The sequence below is a fragment of the Chinchilla lanigera genome, unplaced genomic scaffold (assembly GCF_000276665.1).
Source record: "Chinchilla lanigera isolate Chin_1 unplaced genomic scaffold, ChiLan1.0 scaffold00103, whole genome shotgun sequence".
NCBI lineage: Eukaryota > Metazoa > Chordata > Mammalia > Rodentia > Chinchillidae > Chinchilla > Chinchilla lanigera.
In genome coordinates, this window is record NW_004955504.1 from 2,074,471 (window position 1) to 2,101,039 (window position 26,569).

The window sequence follows — 26,569 nt, forward strand, 5'->3', positions numbered from 1 at the left end:
GGGCAGGGGCCGGGGCCGCGCAGCGCCCGTGTCGGTCCCCGGTCGTCGCGGCGGCGGTGGCCGCATCGGTGAATATCGTCCCAGGTCAGTTTCTGGCTGGCAGCTGAATCCTCTCCAAGGTTTAGAGGAGCATTTGCCCGGGGCGTGGCTTTCTCAGGACAGAAATGAGTTTAGTTTTAGACAGTTTTAAAAAGTGGACCAAAACGGGGGGAAATGAGAAGAATTTCCAATCGCACCCCCAAAGGAGCACTTCCGACTGGAGGTCGATTTATAACGGATTGTCTGAACAGTGCGACCTGGCGCAGGGTCATCTGTGAAGTGTGGGAACAATGACTGTGAAATATTGCTTTGGATTTTTATTTTTCTCAGTTACTTGGTTAAGTGTAACCTGGAGGAATTGGGGAGCTCTTTCAGAGTCTCCGATCGGTGGGCAGGGCTGCAGTTCCGAGGTCCTCTGGGGCGTGAGGAGGCGGCACTGCAGTGTGCGGCGAGGTAGAACTGGGGCTTTGGCCTGACGGCGTCGCCCCTTCCGCTCGGTCTCGGCGGCGTCGCGCCCGGAGCGAGCGGGGAGCGCACAGTCCCAGCGGGAGGCGCGGGCGAGGCTCGGGCCGTGGACCGGCGCGGGGCCTGGGGAGCAGACGGCTGCGCAGAACCGAGTACGCAGCCTTGTCAAAATTGCCGAGGAGAATGTGGGCCGCGGGAACCCGGGTCGTGGGGACCCAGCCTTCCCACGACGCCCCATCCAGAGCCTGTGCTGGGCGCTCGGGTTCCAGGGTCGGGGCGCGCTGCCCGCGGTTCCTTGGCGGTGCTCAGCTAGCCCTGAGCACGGTCCCCAGCCCTCTTGACTCGCGGGTCCTGCGGAGGAAGGGTCCCCTCCCTCTGGTCCCCTGGGCTACGGAAGGCAGCGCGCTGCGGGGCGCAAGGGGACGCCACCCATGGGAGCTCGCGGGGAGCCGGGTCGGCGGGTGGGACGGAGGCGGGAGCAGCCGGGCCGCGGGTCGCCTGGACGGACCGGGCTCGGCTGTCTCCGCGGACCAGCAGCTTCGCGGTCGGAATGGACGTGGTCGAAGCGCCCTCTATGGTCGGAACGAGGAATGGGGCCTTGACCGCGCGGCCGTCGCTTCTGGGGCGTGGCGCAAATCTGGGGGTCCTGGGCTGACTCCGCAGCTGTCAGCCAGGATTTGTGCTGAGGGACTTGCTCGGTGGCCCGGGGTCACCTCTTGTGTGTGTGTGTGGTTTTGGGGGGCTGCCTGGCCTGTTGGATAAACTGTGGGTTTAGGGGAGAGTGCCCCGGGCTCCCTGCTGTGTGTGCTGTTTTCCTTGGGTGCTTCTTGCCGTCAGAGAGATCCACTGTCTGTCCCTAAAGTACTGGGCTCCTGGACCTTCATAGCCTTGGCCACAGGTTCCGTCTTGGGGCTCAACCTCACCCTGACAGCCGAGGCCAAAGAGCTCCTGGGTCCTTGGCCAGACCCTCTGAGGAGGAACGGCACCCCCTCGGCTGGTCAGGCATCCAGGATGTGCGGGGCAGCCCTCCTGGGTGACCACTGCAAGCAGCAAGTGGACTCTCGGGGACCCTATCTGTAACTGGCCGGCCTCCTCCGACATTTTCCCTGAACCGGGCGGCGGGCTGTGTAGATGTGCTTGCCCGACTTCCACTCCTCCCGGTTTTGTTTTTCTGTGCAGGACACTTAAAGGCCTCCAGGGCGGCTGCAGGGTGTCTGGCCCAGCCCACAAGACCTGGCGGCTTCCGCATCCAGAAGGCCACGTGGGGCCTCCTCAGAACTGAGCTTCCTGTACACAGAAGTCAGACTTACAGCTTCAGAATTATTTTTCTCCATCAAAAGGCTAGAAATTAATTTTTGATCAAGCCCTAAAATGCATTTTGTCTTTTGTGAGCCATTTCTTACATTTCTCTCAGCCACTGATCTACTGAGACTTGTGGCGGGGGGCAATCACCCCACGGGTCTAAGGGTTTCATCTCCTGAAAACCCTTCCCGGGCATGGAGGAAGCACAGACTCCCCCTCGCTGCTGCCTCCAAAGCCTCCCAGGCTTCGGTCTGTGCAAAGCACCCCACCCCCACCCAGGACGGTGCAGGTGGAGGGAGGCTGAGGCTCCCCCTGGAAAGGACCCTGCGTGTCGCCTCCTTTGCAGGTGCATTTATGGTGGGAGGGCAGAAAGCAGATCTGGTCCCAGCAGTCCTTGTGCAGCAGTCCATGCTACGAGGTGACAGAGAGACCCAGGCCGGTACTCCCGGCCCTGAACCTCCAGCCCGGAGCCCTCCCCAAGGCTGAGCTGCAGAGTGGCTGAGATCTCGCTCTCACATCCTGCCCTCCCTCCTCCGATCAATTATATTCGCCCACACATTTATCTCGCCTGCAATATGGAGAATTCATATTCATATCTCGGTTTTAGTGGTCTGACACTGATGAATGTAATCCGCGCCTTGGCTCGGAGGGGCGGCCACCGATGAATCATGCCCTGTGAAGTTTCCCTCGTCCTTGTGCGTGGGACTCTGGCAGAGAGCAAGGAGGCTGTGAGGAGGAAGGACAAGAGGACAGGGCAGCGGGTGCCTTGGCATGGCAGCTGCCCTGCCAAGGGAGGAGCAGCGGGCAGCACCCTGGCCCCCTGCTAGAAACATCCGTGTCCCCAGCCACTGTCTCTCCTTCCCTTCGCGAGGATGCAGGCAAGCTGGGGGACAGGCTGTGCATGGTGGAACAAACAGAGGCCAAGCCAGGGAGATCGTTTTGCTGGGCTGGGGACACAAGTGGGTGCAGGTCACTTGGGCTGGGGCTGCGCCAGTACAGACCACCCTCCCTGGGTTTCCGGCCACTTCTGGGGTGAAGCACTGGGACGGGAGACAGCCCGGCTGTGGTGCCTCCCTGGGCCAGGAGGAGCAGGCTGCCGCGTCCTGACGGGGGCCTGGGTCCTGTCTGGGGATGAGGCTCCCACGGAGGAGGAAGCCCAGCCCCCAGGGGTCCCCACTGCACCCTCAACCAGGAAGTTCCCTGGGCGAAGGATGCTCACCCCAGGGCGTCGGCTCAGCAGAGGCCTTTAAGTAAAAGCCCCACAGTACCGGCCTGCTCAGCTCAGCGGGCTGACTTCGCAGGCTTCCAGGGCACCCCACTGAGTCTTCCTGCACTCTAATTATGGCTGTGCAGCTGAAAGGCCTCAAAGGTCACCCTGCTGGGGCTGCGGGGGCCTTTTATACCCTGTGGACGGCGGAGGACCCTTCTCCCCGAGGAGGACTCTGAAAGCAGGGGGCCATCTGCCCAGCGAGGCTGGGCCTGGAGGTGGGTACAGCCAGCACAGGGTGGGGGACCCACTTCCAGGGGCCCTCAGAAGTCTCTGGATTTGTTTCCAAAAGGAAAAAAGAGGACTTTTGGACAGAAGAGGAGGAGTTCCTGGAAGAACACCGAGTGTTTATCTTTGTACCAAAACAGGCAGAAGACAGGTTTCAAACATTTTCTTTCCATGGAGGAAGGGGCTTGTGAAGGCCAGGTGCCAGAGCCCTGAGAGTCACCACCAGGCCGGCTTGGAGGAAGCTGCTTACAGGGCTTAAAGTCCCCATGAATGGGACACGGAGAGGAGAGGAGAGGAGAGGAGAGGAGAGGAGAGGAGAGAGGAGGGGAGAGGAGTGAGGGTCCAGAGCTGTGAGTCTGGGTGACTTCATCAGCGGCCCTGAGGCAGGGACCCTGGGAGGGGAAGGACCCCAGGCCTGGCCAGAAGTGGCAACCGGCATGGTGCCCAGAGCCTGTGAAAGTCTGTGCTCCAGGCCCCCACACTGAGGCCAAGGGCCGGCCTCAAGGAAAGGAAGGAAAGGAACCTTGGTCCTCGGGAGGCAGCCCTGGACCTCCAGACCTTGGCCCAGAACCATGCAGCGGCAAAGCCTAAGGGCAACACTCTCTGCGCTGCAGTTGGCGTCACCCACCCTCCAACCCATTCTTCCAGCATCCCAAGCACACTGGCAGGTGCGGGCACGATGGCCAGGCTGCCCCAGAGTCCAGGGAAAATGGGAGACGCACCTACACCCACCCTCTGGGGAGCCCAGGGACCGGCCTGCCGTCCACAGGGGCAGAATGCAGGCTCGGACCTTCACAGCGGAAGGAAGGGCTTTATTTGCAATTGCTGTCCCTGAAATTCCTGTTCTGCTGTGTCCTCTGCAGTGGGGAGGAAGACACTCACTCTCTGAGTGTTCGGGACCTGCAGACCCGGGCGCTGCACGGGGAGGGGATCTTTCACCAAGCAGGAGGCAGTGACCAGGTGGCTGATGACCAGTGACCGTGCGCGGACCCCTCCCCACACGCCCCTGGTCACTTTCAGGCTTGGTGTCTTTGCTCTACTTCCTCCATTTCCTTGTTTGTTGCTTCTGTAGCTTTGCTTGTTATTGAGATTTAAGCGTATGCTTAATTGCCAGCTCTGTGGACCGCTGCAGCAACGTCTGAAAATATTAAATACATCTGTGAGGTGGTGGGCAAGAGAAATTAAAAAGGTGCTCCCTGCACTGAATGCTAAAAAGATCTCACAATGAAGTGATTAACATTTTTATGAATAAAATTAATCACGCATTAACTCTGTGGCACAGGACATCTGAAAGCCAAATGCGGCCCGGGCAGTCCCCTTGCTCCCTCGCTGGTGCTCCGGAGGCCTCCTCAGCCCACAGCGAGGCCAGCATCCCGCCCTCAGGGATTTCCGAGTATTCACGCTGGGCCGAGTCAATAACAGATCTCTAAATTTGAGGCACCAGAAAGAGAAACGTCGGTGTCACCAACACAGATACACACACCACACACACACAATGCACACACATTCACACTGGCACACACATGCATATACAATGCACACACATACATGCGTGCACACAACCACAACACACACAAGCAGACCCAGGCAGTTTTTAAAAGCAGGCTTTTCCCCCCTTTTAGGACCTCTCAGCCAACAGAAGCCCTCTCCCTTCTAAGATCTGCTCTGGAGGTCCTGTGGGCCCGGCTCTAGGAGGGCCTGAGATGCGATGGGGGAGGGGTCAGCGCCCCGAGTGATACCCTGGTTCCCCGGTTCGCTCCCCAGCCCTTCCCCGGTCCAGCAGAGCTGGTCAGGCTGCAGGGTGGGCCTTCCACGTTATGGACATTTCCACTCTCCGGGTAATGAAGTGTGATGTCTCCCCTCTGCCTGCCTGCTAATCTCCGGGCACTGTGGCTTGGGTTCCTCCAGCCCTGTACAAAGGGAGGTGGAGGCGTGTGGGGTGTCGCTCCACGGCGTGCAGCCTCTCCCAGCACCGCGCGCCCGGCTCTGAGCGCGGCAGAAGGGGGAATCAAAGCGGCCGTCCTCCTTGGTTCTGCACGTCGTTTTGCACCGCTGTGGCGAATCTCTCCAAGCCCCGTGAACCAATAAAACAACGGCGCCTGTTTGAGTTGATATATTAATATTTACCGAGGATTTGCAGGGTCGGGGCTAAATGTCAGCAGATTGCTGGGGCAGCGCTGTGGGGAATAATTAAACAAATCTCACAGCAGTTCAGCTTCCTAACATCTTTATTAATCTTCTTTTTCTACCCTCCTGAAAGCGTACATTGAAATATTGCTTTTGCAACCTTAAAGAAGATTCAGAAGAAGTTTAATAATAAAGTACTGTGTTGGCGATGCTTGAGCCTGACGGTTTCCTGGCCCCTTCCCGGCAGATGTTCGTGCAGAGGGGGAGCTATGATGTGGGAATTACTTCCGAGCTGCTGTGGGTCTCACCTGCCCTCCATCGGATTTATCCTGTCCAATTTGCCGGGCACAATGATATTGTTCCCGTGATTTGATCCGCACACTGCCATGCCGCGTGATCCCCTCCTCGGAGCTGGGTGACTGTGGGCTGCATGTTCCTGAACCCGCCTCCTCTGACATGATTAGCGGGCACTTGAGTACAGTTCGACAATTCTCTTTAATAAGCTCCGTAATTAGTGTTGGGCTGCCTCATTACGAGTCATAGCCTGTAGCAGTCCTAGGCCAACACAGCCCTCTGCAATCTGATTTATTTTTTATCAGGCAGCAGGAGCTGTCTGGAGTTTTTGTTTATATAATGGGGACCTGCATTAGGCCCCCAGTGTAAAAATACCACCAGGAAATTAATTGCATCTGTGTGGATTCGCCACAGATGTGTCCTGTGGATCAGGACGGAGGGTTTTTGACTTTGCTGTCCTGCAGTGAGTTGTGGAAACACAAAACGAAAGCCAGCGGTGCAAACACGTTAGCGTCCACCCCGGCTCAGAGTGCATAATTGAGGACGTGAGGTTTAAAGGAGGATACCGGGCGAGTTCCAGTTTCCGGTGAGACTCTGTTCTTGTTTGCTCCCTAACACATACTTTCTTATTATTGGTGTCACTGTGCGTGCATTTATTTACTGCCTGTAAGTGGGATCTCCGAATCTAGCGTGCAGAGCTGGAATTTTCGCTGGTTTCTGGCTCCAAGATGCCCTTCCACTAAATGCCCTTTAACGAGTGACTGATGGAGGTCCCCCAGGGCAGGATACTGCAGCCCCTGCCAGTCTCAGCAAGAAGAGAGGGTCAGGATGTTGGCCGGAGGGCCCGGTGGGCAGTCTCGTGCCCTGTGTTGCAGGAGCGCCTCGGCCACCTGCCCGCTCCACCCTCCCTGGGATAGATCCGCAGTGCTCCCTGCTTGTCCGTGCTCTCAGCCACCCGAGCGAGCCTGGCACTGCAGTCCAGTTGCCAAGAACATTTTCAGGAGCTTTTCATCCTGGAGTTGGCGGCTGCCACTTCCGTTCGGTTCTCCGCACTGAGTGGCTCTCCGCTGTGCGTGCCATTTCCTCTGTGCCCAGAGTTCTTCTGGTTTTACTTTTCCTGGGGGAGATTTGAGGGCTCCGTTCTCGCTGTGCTCCTTTCTGAGGCCGCTTGTGGTCAGCAGTGTCGTTTCCTTGCTCAGCACGGTGTTGGGACGGAGTTTGCAAACGTAACTTCAGATAGCTCAGCAGACAGCACTTTATTTATGAAAGGAGAAAAACTAATGATAAATGCAGCGATAACGGGGGTGAAGCACGTGGGGCCGTGCAGGAGAAGTACGTTTAGCATACAAAAGAACGCACAGCTCTGACTCAAGTGCTCCCTGGGGAGCGTTAGGTATTTTTGCACCAGGACCAAGAGTAATTAGATATCAGAGCCCGTCAGTTTGGAAGTGCAGAGACCCACTGATGGGAACTGTGCAACTTGGCATATTCTAGCACTCTGGCTGGCAGGAAATGCGAACAGCCTGATCTTACAGTAGGGGAAGTGCCCCAAGGAGAGGCTGTGCTGCCCTGCTCGGTTGTGGTGAGGATGAAGGTGAGTCTTTACGCAGGATGGGCATCCTCAGGTATGCTCAGGGAGCCCAGGCAGGGGGTTCAAGAGAGATGCCCAAGACAGGCTGTGTGTGTCTACATGTGCAGAGTGAGGGGGCTTCTTCCTAGGTGATTTACCCTGTCTATACCCTCCCCATGTTGCTCCCACACTCCCATATTCTGGAAGAGGGACAGAAGGACCCGTGGAGCAGAGTGTGAAAGTGCAGTGCCCCAACCCCTTCCGGATTCCTGGTTTAGCAGGGGCTGTGGGAGTGCTTCTTCTGGGTCATCCTGAGGCCGAGGGTGAGGCCCCAGCATAGCCTGGGTTCTGAGTGAGACAAACCTGTCCTGCAGAAGGAGTGGCCACCACCAGGCTCTGGTGTCCCTTTTCCAGTTTGATTAACACTTGAACTGGGGCAGGAAGGTGCTAATGCATTGCAGAACCAAGCAAATGCATCTGTAATGTGGAAACTATTTAGGCTAGCCAGAGGGAGGAGATCTTGGGGCATCTGCAATGCTCCCTACCACTGGTCAGCTTCTTGAGGACATGCCAGCCACTGAGGACTCATATTTGGCAGTGCAGACCCACACGTGGACGGCAGGTCTCCACGATGCCCGGCTGCGTGCACCAGCAGCGGGACCATTTATCAACTCTGAGCAGTGGAAATGGGGCCAGTGAATTGCTGCCCGCCTGGATCCCAGCTCACCTTGGGAACTGAGATGTACTGAGATGGCGCACTTGTCAAGGGCCACGGCAGCCTTTCTCAACCTTGCAGCCCTGAGCCAGTCCGGGTCCCTGGTCCCCGCCATCAGAGGGTCGCTGATGATGTGTGCGTATAATTAACCTTTAATTGCGCACTACATCTTTCTCCTCTTTTACTATTAATGCAGCTGCTAATTCCAAAAGTAGACGGCAGTTGTCCAAGGCGTAGCTAAAGATTTACACGGGAGAGTTTCTCATTTAGTGACCGGCCAGGCTGCGGGCGCCCGCGTGGTGAAGGGTGCCTCCGGTTACAGGGACGATAACATGATTTGAAAGCGAAATAATAAAATAATTGTGTGTGACGTGGAGGCGATCCCTGAGCAGCGAGCACAGACGGCCTCGAGGAAGCACAGAGAAAGCGAAACTCAGGAAAACTTTCCCAAGGCGCCAGGGTCCCAGGGGTGTGAGTCCACTCCCCATTTTCCTCCCAGCACTGCCTCACTCTGCCGCCACGGCTGCCAGTCAAATGGGCACGAACCTCTCAGCCGGGTTTGAAGGTGCCAAACCTAGGAGCTGAAGTTCATTTTCTCTTGGGAAGCAGGTCCTATTTCCTTCTACTGAGAATCTGTAAAAATTCTAGTTTCTTGGAATCAAATGCCTGCTACAAACAGTAAAACAAACATTCTCATCCGCGAGGTGCAGATGAATCAGAAACGCATGGCTGTGACTTCCCCTGCACACCCAGCCAGCTCTGAGCCGCAGATGACTTCTGACAGGGTGGGGTGTTCGGAGTCTGTAGTGGGACATAGCCACACAGGGCTTGCGGGGCCGAATCCAGGCACATGTTTCTGATATCTTTACAATTACCGGCGTGCCCTGCTCGCTGAGGATGGCGTTTGATGTGCAGGAATCTCTCCGAGGCTTTCAGCGTGGCTCTGCACTCTCCTCTCTCGGCAGCGGATGGAACGTCTCAGAGTTGCGCAACCTCCTGCCCAGCACATGGACGATCAGAGCAGGTTTTAACCCCTGCGCTTTCAGGAGCAGCAGACTTGCCAACACGCCTTTCTGGGCTTAGGGACGTGTTCCTCTGAGGGCAGTGGTACTGCTCTGGGCATACTGCCCGACCTCTGCCCTCCGGCCAGGGTGGCGATGACCCCATGTCTCCCGCCCTCCCTGCTGCCCTCTGAGGTCCACCCTGTGGCAGCAGGCTGTGTCCCCAGCTGAGCAGCCCCCCACACACACCGGTTCCACCTCCGGGTTTCAGCACCCCCACCACAGAAACTCGGATGGAGCCCAGCAAGATCCCACGAGCCCATCCCTGCTTGAAACTACAAATAACGTCCGGCACCCAGTGGCTGCTTCCTGGACACTGCTGAGAAGCAGGTGTAGGCTGTCTGCATGCATGGATTCTCATGTCGTGGGAGTGTGTGTGAAGGGCCACGTGTGCAGCCTGCCGCCACGCCACGGGATGGAGGGGATGGGCTCGTGTGCAGTGTGGCTTGGGGCCGGGCTCCTTCTGCTGGCTGAGATGTGTGCCTCCAGCAAGTCTACACACCCGCTGAGGGGACTTCTGGGTCCTCAGACGCTGCCTCTACTTCCTGATCCCTAGGGGCAGAGCTGGTGCACCCCACAGCTGAATTCATTTTCAAATCTGGCTGCAGCCAGGCGCAGCATGGCACAGCTCTGAAAGTTTCAAGGCAGGAGCATTGAAACTTTAAGGTCAACCTGGGAAACTTAGCGACTTATGAGTGAGACTCTATCTCAAAATAAAATTTTAGGGGCTGGGGATTTAGCTCAGCGGCAAAAGCGCTTGCCTGGCAAGCGCAAGGTCGTGAGTTCGATTCCCGGTACCGGAGAAAAACCAAAAAAAAAAAAAAAATTTTAAAAAATGTAAAAAGGAGCACAGGGAAGAAAGGAAAAGTAAAACTGACAAAGATGTGGTATGTATACGTACCTATTCCCCAAGGGGAATATAATGATTATCTCTTGCAAACACATAGTAATAATAAAAGAGCAGGAGTGGGTGAGATGGGGGTCACAGCTCAGTGCAAATGCCCTGGGCTTAACCACAGTGTCAAAAAAAAAATCAAAAAGCTGTTTGCAGGTTGTCAGTTTTCTCTCGCAGGGAGCTGTGCTATTCCTCGTCTCCGATGGTGCAGCCTGGCACGTGTCACCAACGTTCAGACTGCGGGAGAAGACGTTGCTTCTCCCAGCTGCTCAAGATGGAGTGCTGTGTAAAGTGGGGCTGAAGAACTTGCTTTCAAATCTTCCTGGTGCCCGGGGTCTGCCCTCTACCTGGATGTGGACCCTGCTCCCCACTGCCCTTCCCCATCCTCTGTGTGGACCATGGCCAGTGGCTGGGCCACAGCTGGCAGGGCTGCCCCCAGGTGTGTGTGTCCCTGAATCTCTAGTGTTGTGTAGGTCCTGGAGTCCCACGCCGGCAGATGGGCAGTCACTGGGGCTCCAGCACAGGCCCAGGAGTCTCCCCCTCTGTGGGAGTAGAAGCGGGAGCCTCTTCTCCTAGGAGACACAATGAAGGGATTTGCCTCAGCCCTTTAGCACTTCTTGAGAGCCTTGGGGGCTGGGTGACTGCACCCCAAGGCCTGGGAGAGAAGAGGCCCTGGGGGTGCAAAGGGGACCCAGCATTCTGGGGCTGCAGGGCCCATTGCCTGTGGCATGCAGAGGAAATACAAAGCCAGAACAACCGAGAACTGTGTTCTTCCAAGTTTGGTCTCAAATCTCTCCTGGTAACTCTGCCGGTGAAAACAATTAACATCTCTATATTTCAAGATACAGGCAGGACCTTGTAGAAATCTTATTTAATTATGTGCTATATTAATGTTATATTGATTATGTTATTGCCTGTAAATCCAGTTACTTAATAAAGCTGCAGCCGTTCTGCAATAAACTCTCGTTTGCAGTTCAGAGGCTGGGGGTGGGGCTGGGGAGCCTGGGCAGGGGGTGCTGGTGGAGGACGAGGGTCCCGGGGCTGAGAGCCATGGGGACCCACAGGGGAGTTGTGATGTATACGCATGCAGGACCATGTGGGGGCTCATACAGCTGGATGAAGTAAAAAGGAAAAGCCCCGGCCCCAACGCACTTACTTTCAGCGTGAAGCCTGCAGATTTAGGAAGGGCGTCTGCGGCTGGCTCTGAGGCCGCCCCGGGCACATCTGCAGTGGGCAGGATCATGTCTGATTTGAAAAATAAAGTAGGCGATAACTGCCAATATTGAGACCATGTGAAGGCCGGGGAACAAAGCATACTTTCACCACTCATCGTGCTAACTTCCAAGTTGGAGGCAGATTTACTGGTGTGGAGGAAATGCCATTGCCCCGCTGACGGTCACATCTGCCACAAATAGCGTGTGGCATGTGGTCCGGCTTTTATCTCTCCACCGAAATCTCATGTCAAGGTTTGCACATCTGATACCAAGTCCAAGGCACTGCAAAGGAAGGGCAACTGCTAATTTCTGTGCTCGGTCTCGACATGTGTCCAAGACGTGTATTCTAGTAAAAGAACATGGAGTAAATATTAAGCGTTATGGGGGTATTTCTAACATGACAGCAAGGAGAAAAGAAGACACCCCTAGTTCAGATGGAGTGTTGATGTGTCCCATGAACAAGAGACCTACAGTCGTGCGTCCCACTTCTGTCTGGGGACAGTCGAGCAGTTCCACCACAGCAGTTTTCTCAGGCTCTTTGAAGTGCTTGTCTTCTTGACCACAAGGGCAGCCTCTCAGAAGACCTAGTCTCGTGATCAGTGTGGTTTACAGGCCTCATGCCGCAGGGACACGAACAGCCTCGTGGCTCTGGTTACCAAGGCTCACGGGCCCGGGCTCCTGTCTCGTCAGTGGTGTCTGTATCTACCAAGTGACACTGGGACCTTGTTGCTGTCTGGCTGCTCCATACCATGTGTGTGACTTCGTTTTCCTGTGACTTGGCCCAGGGCAGCCTTTGCTGCACACAGCCTCCTTCCCCAGCGACTACCTGGATGCCTCTCTGCCCAGGAACTTCTTGCTTTGGTGCTGTGTATATTTCAAATCAGAGGTCACCACAGAGTTTGAGAATGTCCCTGTCTGGGTGACACCACGCCCACATCCCCAACGCCATTGCCTTTTTGGGTCTGATGTCTACCTCCCCGTGACAGTTGAGTGTCCCAACCCATAATAAGACACAAAATGTGAGACCTAGGCACCAGCTCATGCCCCATGGGTGGACCTGGGTCCCTTAGGACCCCAGGGCAGGAGGAAGGCGACATTCAGATAGCGCTGAGGGAAGTTGGGAAGTAGAGGCCACCGGGCAGAGGAGGCCCCCCGCCCCTTGGGCCACGAGGGGCCTGGGTTTTCAGATGACCACTCTGGCCCCAAGGCAGCCACGCTGCGGAATCCAGGCCAGGGACCGAGGGACATTCAGCAAGCTTTGCCCACAGCTCAAGGACAGATCATGCGCGCATCGGATCACAGCCGGAGACAAGAGGGACAGGAGGCCATCCACTGCCAGCGCTGAGGGCTGCAGAAGTGTCTGTGCAGGAGGATGGGGCTGACCCTGGAGGTCGGGTGTCACACTCTGCCACAGTTCACAGGACCCGGTGCCACCGAGACTCGGCAGTGGGAAGCAGGCGCTCCATGCTGGAGGCCAAAGCTGGGCTCAGATGCTCTGGGCACACGGGGCACGTGGACACACAGCTCAGAGTGGGCTGGGCTCCACCTGGTACGTGGCGAGTGGCTCAGGGGCCACCGTGGGCTGAGGTGCTGTCAGGCTACTGAGAATAAAGAGCAGGGGACCTCTGTAGTGGCCGCCTTCCAGGCAGGAGGACAGCGAGACACCTGGCACTGTGCCCTCTGTGTCCAAACCAGCACGCTGGACCTCAAGGACAGGGTCACAGAGCCACCTCGGAAAGCAGAGTTTGCAGAAATAGACATTCCGCTGACCCCTCTGTGCTATACCTTTCCTGGATGTCTTCCTGAAAGACTTGTAAAGACAGGGGTCTGTGTGCCCGTGTCCGTAGCAGCACAACTCTCAGTAGCTAAATTATGCAACCTGCGTGTCCACTGCAGATGAGCGGACAAGGACAGCGTGGCGTTTATACACAACGAGTGCTTCTCTGCCACGGAGAAGGACAAACGCAAGCCATTTGTGGGAATCCGGATGGACGTGAGACCATAGGGCCAAGTGAAGTAAGTCCGACACAGAAGCTTAAATATCACATAGCTGCTCTGATATGAGAAACCCAGGTACAAACACTTCAAAGAGCAAAATAAAAGGAACGTGTCAAGAAAGAGGGGAGTGGACACGCTGGACGTGGGAGAGGGGTCTGGGGAGTGACCCGGGGAGAGGGATTTAGGGCTGGGGGCGTGGGCCCGGCGGTGCGGGTGAAAGTGACCGAGGGGCTGCATTCTAGAGACTGATTCCCCGAGCCCAGTGTGATCACTAGGTACCCAAAACCTGTACTGATGAAGATCCGACATCACCGCCGTGGTGTCTCTCCTGAGCGCCCAGCGTTAGTGCCTGCCTGTGGGTGCAGGCGAGGGCACATCCCTCGGGCCACATGCACTGGCCTGTGGCTCTCAGTGCTGGTGTGCGGCTGCTGCCTCTACCCTAGGGACCTCGCTCAATGGCCAGGGGCCTCATGGGGTCCTGTCTGAGGGCTGCTACTGGTGTCTAGAGGCCGAGGCCCAGGGACGCTGCCCAGCACCCTCTCATGTCCAGGACAAGGCTGCCTCCGCACAGCAGAGTGTCACCCAACCTGGGGCGGCGCAAGAGCGGGGTCCAAGCAGCCCTCATGCGCCCGCTGTGGTAAGGAGGCCCGGCGGAGCTCTGGCAGTGACTGCGTGCTTGCACCTCTGTCTTCCCCTCTGGACAGTGATGGCGATGGCAAAGTCCTCTCACGCTTCTTGTCCCCAAAGTGCCCCGAAGTGAAGGAAGGCTATTCCTTCAGGGCCAATACTGCTGTGGACAGAATTGAATCCTTCACGGAGCTGTCCTCTCTGCCCTCACAGCTGCCGAGAGCCAGCCTGATCACTTGAGTCAGCGTGGCTGGCACCTCCCAGGGCAAAGTACCATTAGCTGTCCCCACCCTGGCCAACCACAGCAGAGCCAGCCGAAGAGAAGGGCCGACTCCAGTAAGGGTGCCAGCCCCTGAGCTACAGGCAGGACACCTGGCTGCTAGCAGTGCGGACCGGGTAGAAATAACACACTTGACAGGGCAGAGCTTTGGTCACATGGCCCCAAACCACAAGGTCCAGGGAAAATACTCTCTATTTTTCTTTTTAAACTAGAGATTTCAAGAAGTTGTTTTAAAAGTACCATGACTAACTAAATGATTCTTTAGTTGGACAGCTTGGCAGTCACCAGGGTTGGAAGGGCGGAGCTCACCCCTGGGGCTCCCAGATCTCCACACACTGCAACCTGCATCCCTAGGCTCCATCCTCAGGAGCCAGCCCTCATCCCTGCTATCTCTGGGCCTCTGCCTTGAGTGCTACACCCACCGTGGGGCGGGCAGCCTGCATACCATACAGTGAAGGGAAAGAGGCTTGCTCTTGCTGCTCCTCCGTTTCTGCTCTTGTTACTTTTGCTGTTTTCCCCACCATGAACAGTTGCCCTCTGCCATGTGCCAACCTGCCTTGGAGCCAGCCAAGTCAGACTGAAACCTCCACAAACTGGGCCAAATAAACCTTTGCTCCTTTAATTCTGGGCTTCAGGTAGTTTGTCCCAGCAATGAGAGAAAAGTAACCAAGACAGACACCAACTTCACCTTCCAACTGTCAGCAGTCCAGGGACGTCTTCCTGCTTAAAGCGAAAGAAGAGAAGAATGGGGAGATGAGTGAGGAGTAGAGGGAAGGAGTAAGAAGATGAATATGAAGCAGAGGATGCAAAACTCTCAGAGTTCAGAAAAAGATCTGAGATCTGTGCTCATGGAAAGATTTATAAGACTAGGGCCTGGGAACTGGCTTTAAAGTCTCCATGAGGAGTTGGGGGTGCAGCTCAGTGGTAGGCAATTTGCCCAGCATGTGCAACACCTTGAGCTCAACCTGTAGGACTGTGAACAAAGCAAAAACAAATCAACAAGGGGATTAGTTGAATAGTGTAGTGTATCATCCAGTGGAAAGTGATGGGAGAATTAAAAAGAACTTCTGTATAATTTCACGGTAGAAACACTTCAGGTGATTTTTATTTTATTTGCGATTGATACACAGTCACCAGAGCCAGGACAGTAGATGAGGTTACAGGGACTGAGGGAAAAGTGCTCAGCAGGGATGAAGTCTCAACGAGACGGAGTCTCGTTCTGCTGTGCTGGGAGGGTGGGTGGCTGCAGACCATGGCCATACACTGTGCCTCAGAACAGCTGGAGAGAGGGTGCTGAATGCTGTCCCCACAGAGAAAGGTACCTGTTGGAAGTGTGGCCATGATGCGAACATGTTTATGTCACAGTGCTAAGTGGCGGAAGATGTAACTGATGACATGATTTGATGCTGACTCTGGAAACTATGCCCATGTAGCTGCACCTCTGTCTTTATGTACAGATATAATGAAAAACTTCAAGGAGAACTTTGCAGAACCGTTCCGTGTGCTTTCCTCTTCAGTGGGGATGCTGCTAGGTGTTCCAGTGCTACACCTGTATGAGTTTTTGCAAATTTTAATGAAAAAAGAAACATTCACAATCAAAGCATACTGTAACTATTTCTGGAATAGTTTTTACTTCCAGCTATAAAATTAATTGAGCCAGCTAATGCCGAGACCTGGGTTTATACCCAGTGTGTCCTCTAAAACTCAGCATTATTCTTTGTGTATGAGTGTGTGTGTGTGTGTGTGTGTGTGTGTGTGTGTGTGAGTGTGTCTACATGTCCCAGCCTAACCAGGTGGATAAACTGCTTTCCCAAAGATGTGTGTTCAAACCATCACAGGCAGACAGCAGCCCTCATGAGGCTACCGGGCATCAGGGAAAGCACTCCATATTCCGAGTGGAGGGTACAGCTCTGCCAAAGGATATACCTCACATGCAAGGGGCCCTGGGTTCCTCCCCAGCCCTGCAGGAAAAACCAAAACAGTCTTCCCTTTGCCCAGTGCCACTTGATGAAAAGCTCGTCTGGTCCTGAGCTGTGCCTCCTGACAGTCAGCACACGTGAGCCCGTACACGTGTGTCCTGAAGATGCCAGGCCCCATGGAGGCCCACCGCCTCACCCTCCTCTGTTCAGAATAGTACCCAGAGCCAGGTCCGCAGTGGCCCCAGATGTTCAACTTCAGTCACCGGTCACACACAGAAGCTGGAGTGATACCTCAGAAGAACACACCGATTTCATGGCTTGGCTATGAAATGCGTTGAAGTAAAAGGCATCAGCAAAGGAGCCCCAGGCCCCGAGCCCCAGGCCCCCCGACTCAGGGGCAGTAAGGCAGTCTCCCTGGCCTGCCCATGCACGGGGTCCCTTCTACTCCAGGCGAGGCCCCTCCACTCTTCCAATGCCAGGCACGGTCTCGAAGCCCACAACCCAGCCAATCACCTGAGGAGATCACGTTCCATGGTGCGCTAATTATCATTTTAACTCTCCAAGTGTAACAGACTGATTCACCTCTTTCGCTGTTTCCCTTACCAAACTCTTTCTAGAAGTCCAGCCTATACGGTTCTTCTAATCAGTGGTGCACATTTACTTTACACTCAGCAGTTAACAACCGAGAAATCACTGGGTGGACCAATGGTTAGCATGTTGGCACCTGTGTGCAGCTGGGTGCTGTACCGATTTCTCCCTCCAGTGGCAGTGCCAGCTCCTCCTTGAGGAGTCTCAGGTTGGCACCCCCCTTTAGTGTGATGACTTCAAGCTTGCTTATCTTTCTCAGAACTGCATGGCACAGAAATAAAACATACACACAGTGCACACATGCATACATGTCATACATGGGCACTTTTATGGTTGAAGAAAGTCTTCCTGAAGCATGCAACGTGCTTGCTCCTATTTTATTCCTCTCTGGTGTTAGATGCTGGTTGTCATCAACCCTCTGTCTGCCACAATCTGCAAACAGGATTTGGACGGTCACAGGTACCTGCCCTCCCTGTCTCCATTATTTTTCTCTCCTTGCTGGGACAAAATTCTCCAATGCCTAGAGTTAAGGAAGGAAAGGTTTATTTAGCTCACAGTTTGTGGAGGTTTTGATCCATACTTGGCTAGCTCCAAGGCAGGGTGACATGTGGCAGAGGGCAGCAGTTAACAGAGACAGAAAACAGCAAAAGCAGTAAGTGCAAAGGCGAGGAGCAGGTGGGGAGAGCAAGCCTCTTTCCTTCCCTTATGTTGCATGCAGGCTGCCAGCCCCAGGGCGGGTGTAGCTCTCACACCCATAATCCCAGCATTGGACCATGGATCAATCAAAAATTCTAGAAGCCCGCTCCATGACTGCGTGAGGCTTTGGGGGGACATCTAGACACAAACCATGACAGAGTGCTTTCCCTGGATGAAGGCTCAGATCAAAGTCTGGCTAGGATGTCAGTGATAACCCTGCCCTGGTGTGAGGGCCACCCGTGTCCCTCCACAGGGGTGGCTAGTCTCCTGTGGGGGGGCCTCCGCTCAGGCCAGGGTGCTGGGGCTTGCACATCATTGGAGCAGAACTGTGCACACGTGTGTGAAGAAGAGGGTGAGTGCGTGTGACTGCAGGGCTTAGCTTGCTTCTTGCTGCAGTGACAGAATGTCCCCTAGAGGTGGCTGAGATGCTGGGGTCACACACCCCTAGGCCATTCCTGGAAGGTAGGAGTCTTCCAGCTTGTTTAGCTGCTTGGCGATGCTGCCAGGGCCCAGAACCTCCATCTGTCTGCTCACCCACTGGCCAGGTGGGACACTATTGTGGGACACTAGATGTCCTAGCAGCTCCAGGGCTCAGATCCTCTAGCTCATCCCTCAGGCACAGTGGTCCTTCCCTCGGGACCTCCATCCACATGCGTCCATCTACACGCGTCCATCTACATGTGGTGCAAAGCTTCCCACCAGCCTGGGGCACGATTTTACCAGGTGCTTGGGCCACGTGTGGGAGCCAGCAAGACCAACACCCTGCTCTTGTCCATTTAGGGGTGGCCCCGGACCTCTGGTGACACCCGGGAGTGAGAGTCGGGTGGGGTCTTTGGCCGCAGTGTCTGCAGGACCACACCTTGGCTCTCTGGGATTTCTTGAGTTTGGCTAGACTGACCCGGTGGAGTCTCCAGGAAGAGCGCCAGTCTCCGGGACCGGCTTACCTCGGGAGCCGAGGTTGAGCTTGGTGCCTTGTTGGAGCGGGAGAGAAGCTGAGAAAGGGGGTCCCTGCCCTGCGTGGGCTCTGCACCTCCAGACTCAGCCAGCCATTGACACAGAAGAGGGGCCCACCCCACTCCCAGCTACCACACTGACCTGCCCCACAGCAGAGGGGACGGGTCCCTGTGCTACTCAGCCACCTCCCTGCAGACTGGTGTCTCCACTGCTGTGGGGAGCTGGTTTCCCTGGTGGGCCCCTCTCCCATTTTCCGGGGCCCGCTCTTTCCCCCTGCACGATGGACCCACAGACACAGCCCCCATCTCCCTCAACGCCCCACGCCGGGGGCGCCGGCTCGCACCCTCCCTGGAGACGTCCAAGCTCAGCCCGAGGTCACGCCTGCGGACAGTGGAGCCTGTTCCTCCTCGTCAGTGCCGTGGTGGCCTCGGCCTCCTCTGTCCTCGGAGCTGGGAAGAATCGCTCAGTCCTCCACCCCGCCTCAGCTGTCCCTGCAGTTGGCCCGGGATGGCTGGGGCTGCGCTGCCGAGGGGCTGAATGTGCTGTTGTTACTGTCCGGGTGACACAGCAGCCATGCAGGCGACAATCGACTGTCACGTGTGGTCAGAAGTTCGGCGGGGGTGCTGTGAAGGACATGGGAGGAAGTGGGAGGTTCTACGTGGACACCCGGAACTGCACGCAGGCTGTGCCATGGATGTTGGTCCCCAATGGGGTCCTGGGACCTGTGCCCTGCAGAGCTGGGGAAGGGCTCTGGGGATTCCTGCTCTGCTGCAGTTCCTCAGGCACACTGATGGCCTCTGCCCTGCACAGAGGCTGCCTGTGTCTGGCCCTCTCATGCTGAGTCTTCCTGGGTCATTTCTGTGGTTACTCTCTCCTTGGGTTTCCTCTCCTACTCAGGAGGACTTGAAACAGCCTTCATGGCATATGGCCCAGGATGCAGATCCCATGCCTTGGACCAGCCCACTGCCCTGCACCTTCACCTGGTGTCTAATGGTCACTCCCACCTGGAGAGCCCTTGGGGTGTCTCCTCCACCTCAGGCAAAGCTTCCCTCCTGCTCCCAGGGTTCATGCTGGGGGCTGTCTCTATTTCTCCTTCTGTCACCCTGTAGCTTATCACAAGCATTGGGTGTCACCTCCAGGAACTCCCCCCAACCCCAACCTTTTTATATTTTTAAATTTTAAGATAGTTCTCACTAACTTCCTAAATTGCCAGGGTTGGGCTGCAACTCAAATCCCACTGCCTCAGCCTCCCAGAGTGCTGGGGTTATTGGTGCTCACCACCACGGCCAGCTTCCCTGATCCCACTTCTGAGCTTGATTTCAGCCAAGAGGCTGCGAAGTGATGGCCTGGTCCTGGTCACTTGCCCCCCCTTATTGTAGCTGGCAGTTTGAACAGGCTTCAGTCCTTACTCAGCTGGCTCCAAGGCAGAACAGCAAGCAGAGCAGCACCGGAGAGAATCAGTCCACGGCAGGGCAGGCAGGAGGCAGCTGCAGGGAGCCTCCCTTTCCCTTTTACCTCAGCCAGGCTACAAGCCTAGTGGTCGGTGCCACCCACACCTGGGTGGGCCTTCGCCTTACACACGCCTGGAACTGTGCTAACCTATCAATCAGTGGGCTAATTCAGTTATCACACACTGTCATAGCTTGGGTCCAGATGCCCCCTCCCGAAGCCTGATGCAGTCATAGGCGGGCTTTCCAGCAGCGGCTGGATCTAGAGTGTGTAATGCTGGAAATTAGGGTATGTGACAACTAAGTCAGTTCACTGATTGGTTTGGCACAGTTCTGGGCAGGGTCGAGGTTGTGTGAGTGCTGTCCACCCTACTGGTGAGTAGCCTGGATAAGATATAGCGACAGAGAGAGGGTCCCTGCTTGTCTTGTCATTTGTAGCCTGCTGCCTTGCTGCCTCTGCCTGCCCTGCCATGGACTGGTTCTCCTCTGTAATGCTGCTCTGCCATGGAGCACAGCCTTGGAGCCAGCCGACTGTGAATGAAAACCTCTAGACTACAAATACACCCCTCTGGCGTTAACCTTTGGTGTTGGGTATTTTGTCTCAGCAATGAGAAAAAGTAACCAAGACACATACCCTTAATCCCAGCATCACACACCCTAGATCCGGCCACCTCCCAAAAGTCCCACCTAGGAGCACATGGTCCTTCAGGGGACATCTAGATACGACCGATAATACCTGCCTTCTCTGACCTCCATCACCTTTGGCTCTCACTAGCTACGGGATGGTAAAGGCAGCATGCAGGAAGTCACTGATACAGATGAACAGCAGAGTTCTCTGACCCCCGCTCTGCTGGCGACGACCCCCCTGGGTGACGGCCACGGTGTCCCTCCCCCGAGGTGCCGCATGGAGATCCACAGGTCCCTGGTTGCTGGTCTGCAGTGCGAAGGCCACGAAGTTCACCTGCAGCTGCCACATGTGCGCTGCCTGTGAGCCGGATGCTCAGGCACCCTGGCAGGTGTCACTCCTCGGGAACACGGTCGCGAGGGCCAGGGGTGCACTCTGCAGCGAGGCTGTCCCATGGGGAAGGTGTCCCTGTCTGGGGCCTGGCTGTGGGTGCCTCTGGGTGGCTCAAGGTCGGGCTCAGCCAGGAAGCTGTGTGGTGTGTGTGGCCCTGCTGAAGAGGGCTGTGAAGGTGGAGACTGCTGTGTGTCTTTTTCTTTTTTTGGTACTGAGAATCAAACTCAGGACCTTGTGCTTGGTAGGCAGGTGCTTGTGCCACTGAGCTGCATCCCTGCCCGCAAGACTGCTGTCTGGACTGCTCTGTTCCTGCGAAGCCGAGGCAGTGCTAACTCTGTGTGGAGCTCCAGCTCTCACTGATAACCTCCTGGCCAACTTTGCTGTTTCCTCCCTGCCCCCTTTGGCTCTGGGGCCTTCAGAACCTTGCATCCTCCTGGGCTCCTCCAGGCTACCACAGGAGAGGCCCTGAGACCTGTGCCTTAGTTCCGCCTGCGGCTCTGCCCTGGGCTGGGCCAGGCAGGCTGGAAGCGGTCTGCACACTGCTTGAGGTCGGGGGCTCAGCTTGTGCTCCAGGTCTGGGTAATAGAGTTGTCACCTCCTCCAGCCGCCCGGCCAGTGCTCTCTCCGGCTTCCATTATTAGCAGAAACACCAGGCTTTCGTTTTCCCCGGGAACAAGAGCATTAATAGGCAAAGTTGAAAGGTGCGATTGGGTCCAGCAGCCCTCACAGCCTGAGGAAAATGAGGCCCTCTGTTCAGATGTGCCACGTGTCCCCTGGACATGCCCAGGGCTGTGCTGTCCGCTTTCATGGTGACTGATGTTATCTGGGTCTGGGTGAGGGAAGGAAGCCGTACTGGAGGTTAAAAGGAGCGGAGGGGGGAAATTGATTTTTCCATCGAAAATGTCATTGTTGCATTGATAACAGGCTGCTCTGAGACTGTCGAGCAGCCGGTGCTCCTGTGCCCTGCAGTCCGCCTGATTCCTTCAGCTTTTCTCCCTTCCCGGGGTAAACATCGGGATTAATAGGCAGCTAAGCAACTTTCAACGAAATGTGGTTCTCTGTAGCTACAAATAGGTAATTGATGCAGTTCATCAACATGGGCTTGGCAGAAGTAAACCTTAAAGGAAGTAAATGCTGTAGCCAGAGAGCGGTCCTGAAGGCAGAGGGGATCAGTGGGTCCACCGAGCTGGGCGCTTCGGCTCTCAGGAGGTGAGAGATTTTTTCCATGGTCCCCAGGTGGAAGCAGTTACCTCCTGGGAGGAGAATCCTTCGGACACTCAGTGGCTTTTCTGAGGTTGCTGTATGTGTTGGAGACATGCTCCCACCCATAGAAGGAACTTCATTTTGATTTAGGACATTTGGGAGAAGATGGCGATCACAGGGCCAAGGTGCCCCTCTCTGCTCCTGCAGAGGGGCACTCCAACTTTAGAGTCTGTGTGTCTCTACTTTCCTGGGCAGCTTGCAGCTAGGCGCCTGAATGGGCTTCACTCTTCCTGGTCTCACTGTCCCGGAGAGCAGTGTAAGACCAGAGGTGAGTAGCTTGGACGTCTGGGCCTCCTTGTCCCTCAGAGGGCTGACAGCCAGCGCCCTGGTCTTTGTTCTTAGATCGTGTGCTGGGGACAGTGTTAGGCGCGTGAGGAGGGGTACCTCCTTGTCCTAACCCTATCTTCATTTGGATGTGATGAAAGGCAGTGATAAACCCTCCCTCAGGAGTACTCATTTCCTTCCCAATGTAATAGCCAGCTCCCGCTTTTTTTCTGAACTGTGAGCTGTGAGTCTACCACACTAACTGTAGCAGAGTTGTTCCTTAGAAAGACCATTTATGGAAAATATTTTTGTCCCGAATCTCCCACTGCATCTGTTCAGATTCACAGCCACCGGAGCCACACCTTTGTCCAGGGACCCCAAGTCCTGTCCTCCTGGCCTTCTGCTGGGTTTCACCCCAGCCCCGGAACCAGAACCAGATGGCCCCTGTACCGACCTGGACTGCACCAAGCCAGGAAGACAGTAAGGGAAGTCTTGATTCAGAGTCTAACAGCCATCGGAGAGAAGGGTTTTCTGGAAAACACCAAGCGGAAGTAATCAACTAATATAATCAGCTATTGTTAGAAAGTAAGGCTGCGCACTTGGCTTCTGTCCGCGTGCAATACACCTGAGGGAATGAGTGCTGTGGCCGGAGCCACCTCTGCGCTGTTCCCTCCTTCCCGTCCCTTCCCTAGGTCCGAGGGTTTCCGCGAAGGCACCCGTAGCACAGGGTTAATCAACTACAACATCAGGTGCAAGGGAAGCAGCTGCCCAGGATTCCCACAGGGCCCACTCTGGACCGAAGGTGGGGCCGGAAAAGGAAGGGCCTTCTAGGGTTTGCCCAGGAGTTAGGGCTGCAAGGCCAAGGTGCAGCTGCTCTCAGAGACTCCAAGAGGCCGAGGCTCAGCAGCAAGCTCAGTGGCTTTGGGTGACAGGAGCTGCAGTTAGGGTGAGAGCCTCAGGGCCCAAGGGACCCCACCCTGTGGAGCTTGCTAACCTGCTCCATCCTCAGGGCATGGGCTGAGCTGTGACCCCTGCCCTATGCCCAGGAGTTGGAATGTCACTGTATTTACAGAAGGGGCCTAGCAGGGTGGCTAAGGTGACATGGGGCTGTAGGGTGGGTGCTGGCCGAAGGTGATCCATGTCCTCATACAAGCAGAGACCAGGACACAGACACACGCAGACAGGAGACCGTGTGGAGGCCCTGGAGAAGGTTGCGTCCACAGCCCCAGCCAGGCCCGGGCAGGGAGAAACCATGTGCACCTTGATCCTGGATTCCCCTCTGCCGGGCCCCAGACAGTGACTTTGTGTTGCTCCAACCCTGGCTCCTAGCAAGCGGGGTTCCCCTCATGACCTGGCAGGCTGGAGCCTGTCCACCATGAGCTACTGGGCTCCTAAGAAGCCACATGGGAAGCTGGGGCCCACAGGAGCCTGCAGTGCAACTTCCCTAAAAGTCCAGGACAACTTTCAGTCCATGCAGTGGTGAGTTACTGGAGAGACCCTGGGGTGCCACTCCGTAAGAGGGGGCACGTGTTGATTTCCTGACCCCGACACTGTAGAGCCACAGTCCAGATCCCCATCACAGGATTCAGGGCCTGTCGCTGACCCAGAGAGGCCCATCCCTCCTCCTACCTGAGGACCCAGGTCACCTCTGTGGACGGCAGCGTGGATGGCCTGGCCTGCTGTGTTGCTGTCACAGAAGCCACAGGCTAGGTGCCTGATAAAGAGAAGGGATCTGTCCAGGGCACAGCCCAGAGCTGGGAAGGACTGCCGCCTCAGACAGCGTCCAGGAGGCAGAGGGGGATTACGGACGGGAGGGAGGGGGAGCAAACTCACTTCGAGCCAGTGCACCCTCCCTGGGACAGCGGACAGTGGCGACTGCACATCCCGAGGGCACAGCCCAGGCTTTGGAGGTCGCCTGCCACATGGCTGCGCTGAGGGGGAAGCCCAGGCACAGATGCTGGGGGCACACTCGTTCTGCAGCTGTTCCTCACCGGGTCCGCAGAAACTTGGTATTGGCTTGGACTCCAGACCTGTGGATGAGCAGTTTCTGCAGGTTAAGAGCCCCTTTGTCTGTGGCAGATTGTCACAGTGGCTTGATCAGAGAAAGACAGGGGTGCGATGTGCATATCAGAGCACTGTAGAAAGCCTTCCTGCAGCCCGGGGACTCTGGGTGGCAGGGAGTTGTCCAGACAGGTGACTGGGTCAGACCCATCACGGGCTGGGGGGGCATGGATTCTGCAGGTGGACAGGAGGGGTACAGTGTGGGAACTCTGCACTTGCTAATCAATTTTGTGAACCTAACACTGCTCCGATAATAAGGCTATTAAAATATGAAGGTCTACCACCCCGAGGGAAGACTCTGCCCTCCCCAGGGCTGGCCTCAGACTCGGGCTGTGCTCCTTGCTTCCCTTTCAGGTCTGCCCCGGCCGCTGAACTCCACACTTCTCCACCACGTGTCAGGACGAACGTGGCCTCTGCTTCCGGGACGCTGGTCACCCTCAAGCCTGGACTGCACAGTGCCCACCTCTGTCTGTAGCAGAAGACGACGGCTCTGATCTCCACGTTGCACGCTTTTATTTACTTTACCTGTAATATGATTAATAGACGACTGCTCACAGATCAAGGCCCATTCAAAGGGAATGAGGCTGCCTCACGTGGAACTTGCTGTTTTGAATCAGTCCGGGGCCCTATCAAAGTCGGAGTGATCATTTCATGTAAATCCTGGTGTTCCCAATCAGTACCTTTTAACTTGTGTGCACCATTCTTAACTCACCGCAGTTCAAAGGCGCCGACGGTCTCATTTGTACTACAGAATTACGTGATACTTGGTCAGCAGCAGCCCATGCTGATGTCTTAAAATTAACGCAGAAGCTGCTTACAAAGACATCTCAGGACTCACACGTTGTCCTGCAAAAGGGCCACAGTAGGGACCCACGCTCCTCCTCAGAACCAGGTTTGAAGTGGTCAGGACAGACGCGGACTCTGAACACTAGAGGCAGGCGGTGGGCGGGCTTCAGCAGTGCCTGTGGCTCACACATTTCTCCTTTCTTTGCTTCGGCAAATAAAATGGTTTTACAAACTTTGGTTTCATAAACCACACTGCTCCTTTTGCGGGCCCATCTTGGGCTAGGCTGATCACACAACCTCGCTAGCGTCATTGCTTTTGCTGCCTTGAGTCTCGGGGGCCTCTGTCCTGATGCCCCTTTGCCCCTGGGCCCTGGCTGCGCATGACAGGAAGCTGGGATGCAGCTGGAGAGCGAGCCCAGCCCCGGAGGAGCCCGTGCCTTCCTGGGCAGCGGCAGTGGGGCGGTGAATGTGTGGAGTGGAGCGGACCGCAGCCCAGGGCCTGCTTGGGGACAAGCCCAGGGCCATGCGCTCCCTCGCAAGCTTCATTTCTGCCTTGCGGAGTGGTGAGCCTGGGAGGGAGGGGCCGCTTCTTTCTCTTTTCATTAATACACATTTGTGACACATCCTCACTACCTTCATTTGCAGACTGGTGCATATTGCATTATATTGTGGTCATTTCCCAGCCCTTTTTTGTCTCGACCCCCAATCTGCAAATGTCTTCTCTCCCTTTCCTACCATCTCTCCTTTCTTTTACTCTTTATTTGTATCTTGGGTTTTTCATACAAGAGAAACCCCGTGATATTTAATGTTCTATGCCTGACATTCTGGAAATCAGTGAGGAGTCCTCAGAAAACAAGGGATTCCACTGAGCTGGCTGTGGCTCCCAGGTTCTTCCTGAGGAGCTGAGTCGCCTCTCACAGGTGCCTGTGCCATGTGTACATAAAGCCTCTCACAGTAGCTGAGCCGTGGGTGCAGCCTACGGGCCCCTCGCTTGGGAACACAGAGAGGGAACCCGGTACAGAGTGTCCTGACTTATGAAAGGGTCCCGCTCCGAGAGAGTGGTCCGAAGTCAGAATCATTGCAATCCAGCAAAGTGAGTCTTACACACCATTGGCTCGGATCTGTATAGGTACGCGGAGGAGCATTACTCAGCCACAAAGAAGGAGAAATTCTTGCTATTTGTGGGAAATTGGACAGAGCTAGGGACCCTACGGCTGAGGTCCACTTCTTGAGGGCTTCTCTGTCCTGTCCCTGTTGCTGTCCCTGTGCAGCGTCCCTGCCCCCTGGGCTGGCCTCTTGTACCACTGTCCTCCATGGGGGGCACCCTTCCCGATTCCCTGAGGACTGGGGTGCAGTTCTGGACCTGTGTCCCTCTCGCTAGAACCACATGCCTTTTCCCCCAGCTCTGAGCCCCAGGCCCACGCTCACAGCTCCCTTGAGGGCTCCAGTCGGCTCCTCCCGAGCCTCCTCTGCCTCTGGTGGCCCGAGAC

At 55.9% G+C, this 26,569-nt stretch overlaps 1 protein-coding gene across 1 annotated transcript in view; it reads left to right on the plus strand.

The window, feature by feature from the left end:
* Irx1 (iroquois homeobox 1) overlaps positions 1–25,311 on the plus strand; it is a gene marked incomplete at its 5' end in the record, with an annotated part of 27,242 nt that extends 1,931 nt beyond the window's left edge. The window contains 1 exon segment of the mRNA XM_013505917.1: positions 24,648–25,311. Coding sequence (XP_013361371.1) covers positions 24,648–24,768 — 121 coding nt within the window.
* Between the last annotated feature and the right edge of the window lie 1,258 nt (positions 25,312–26,569).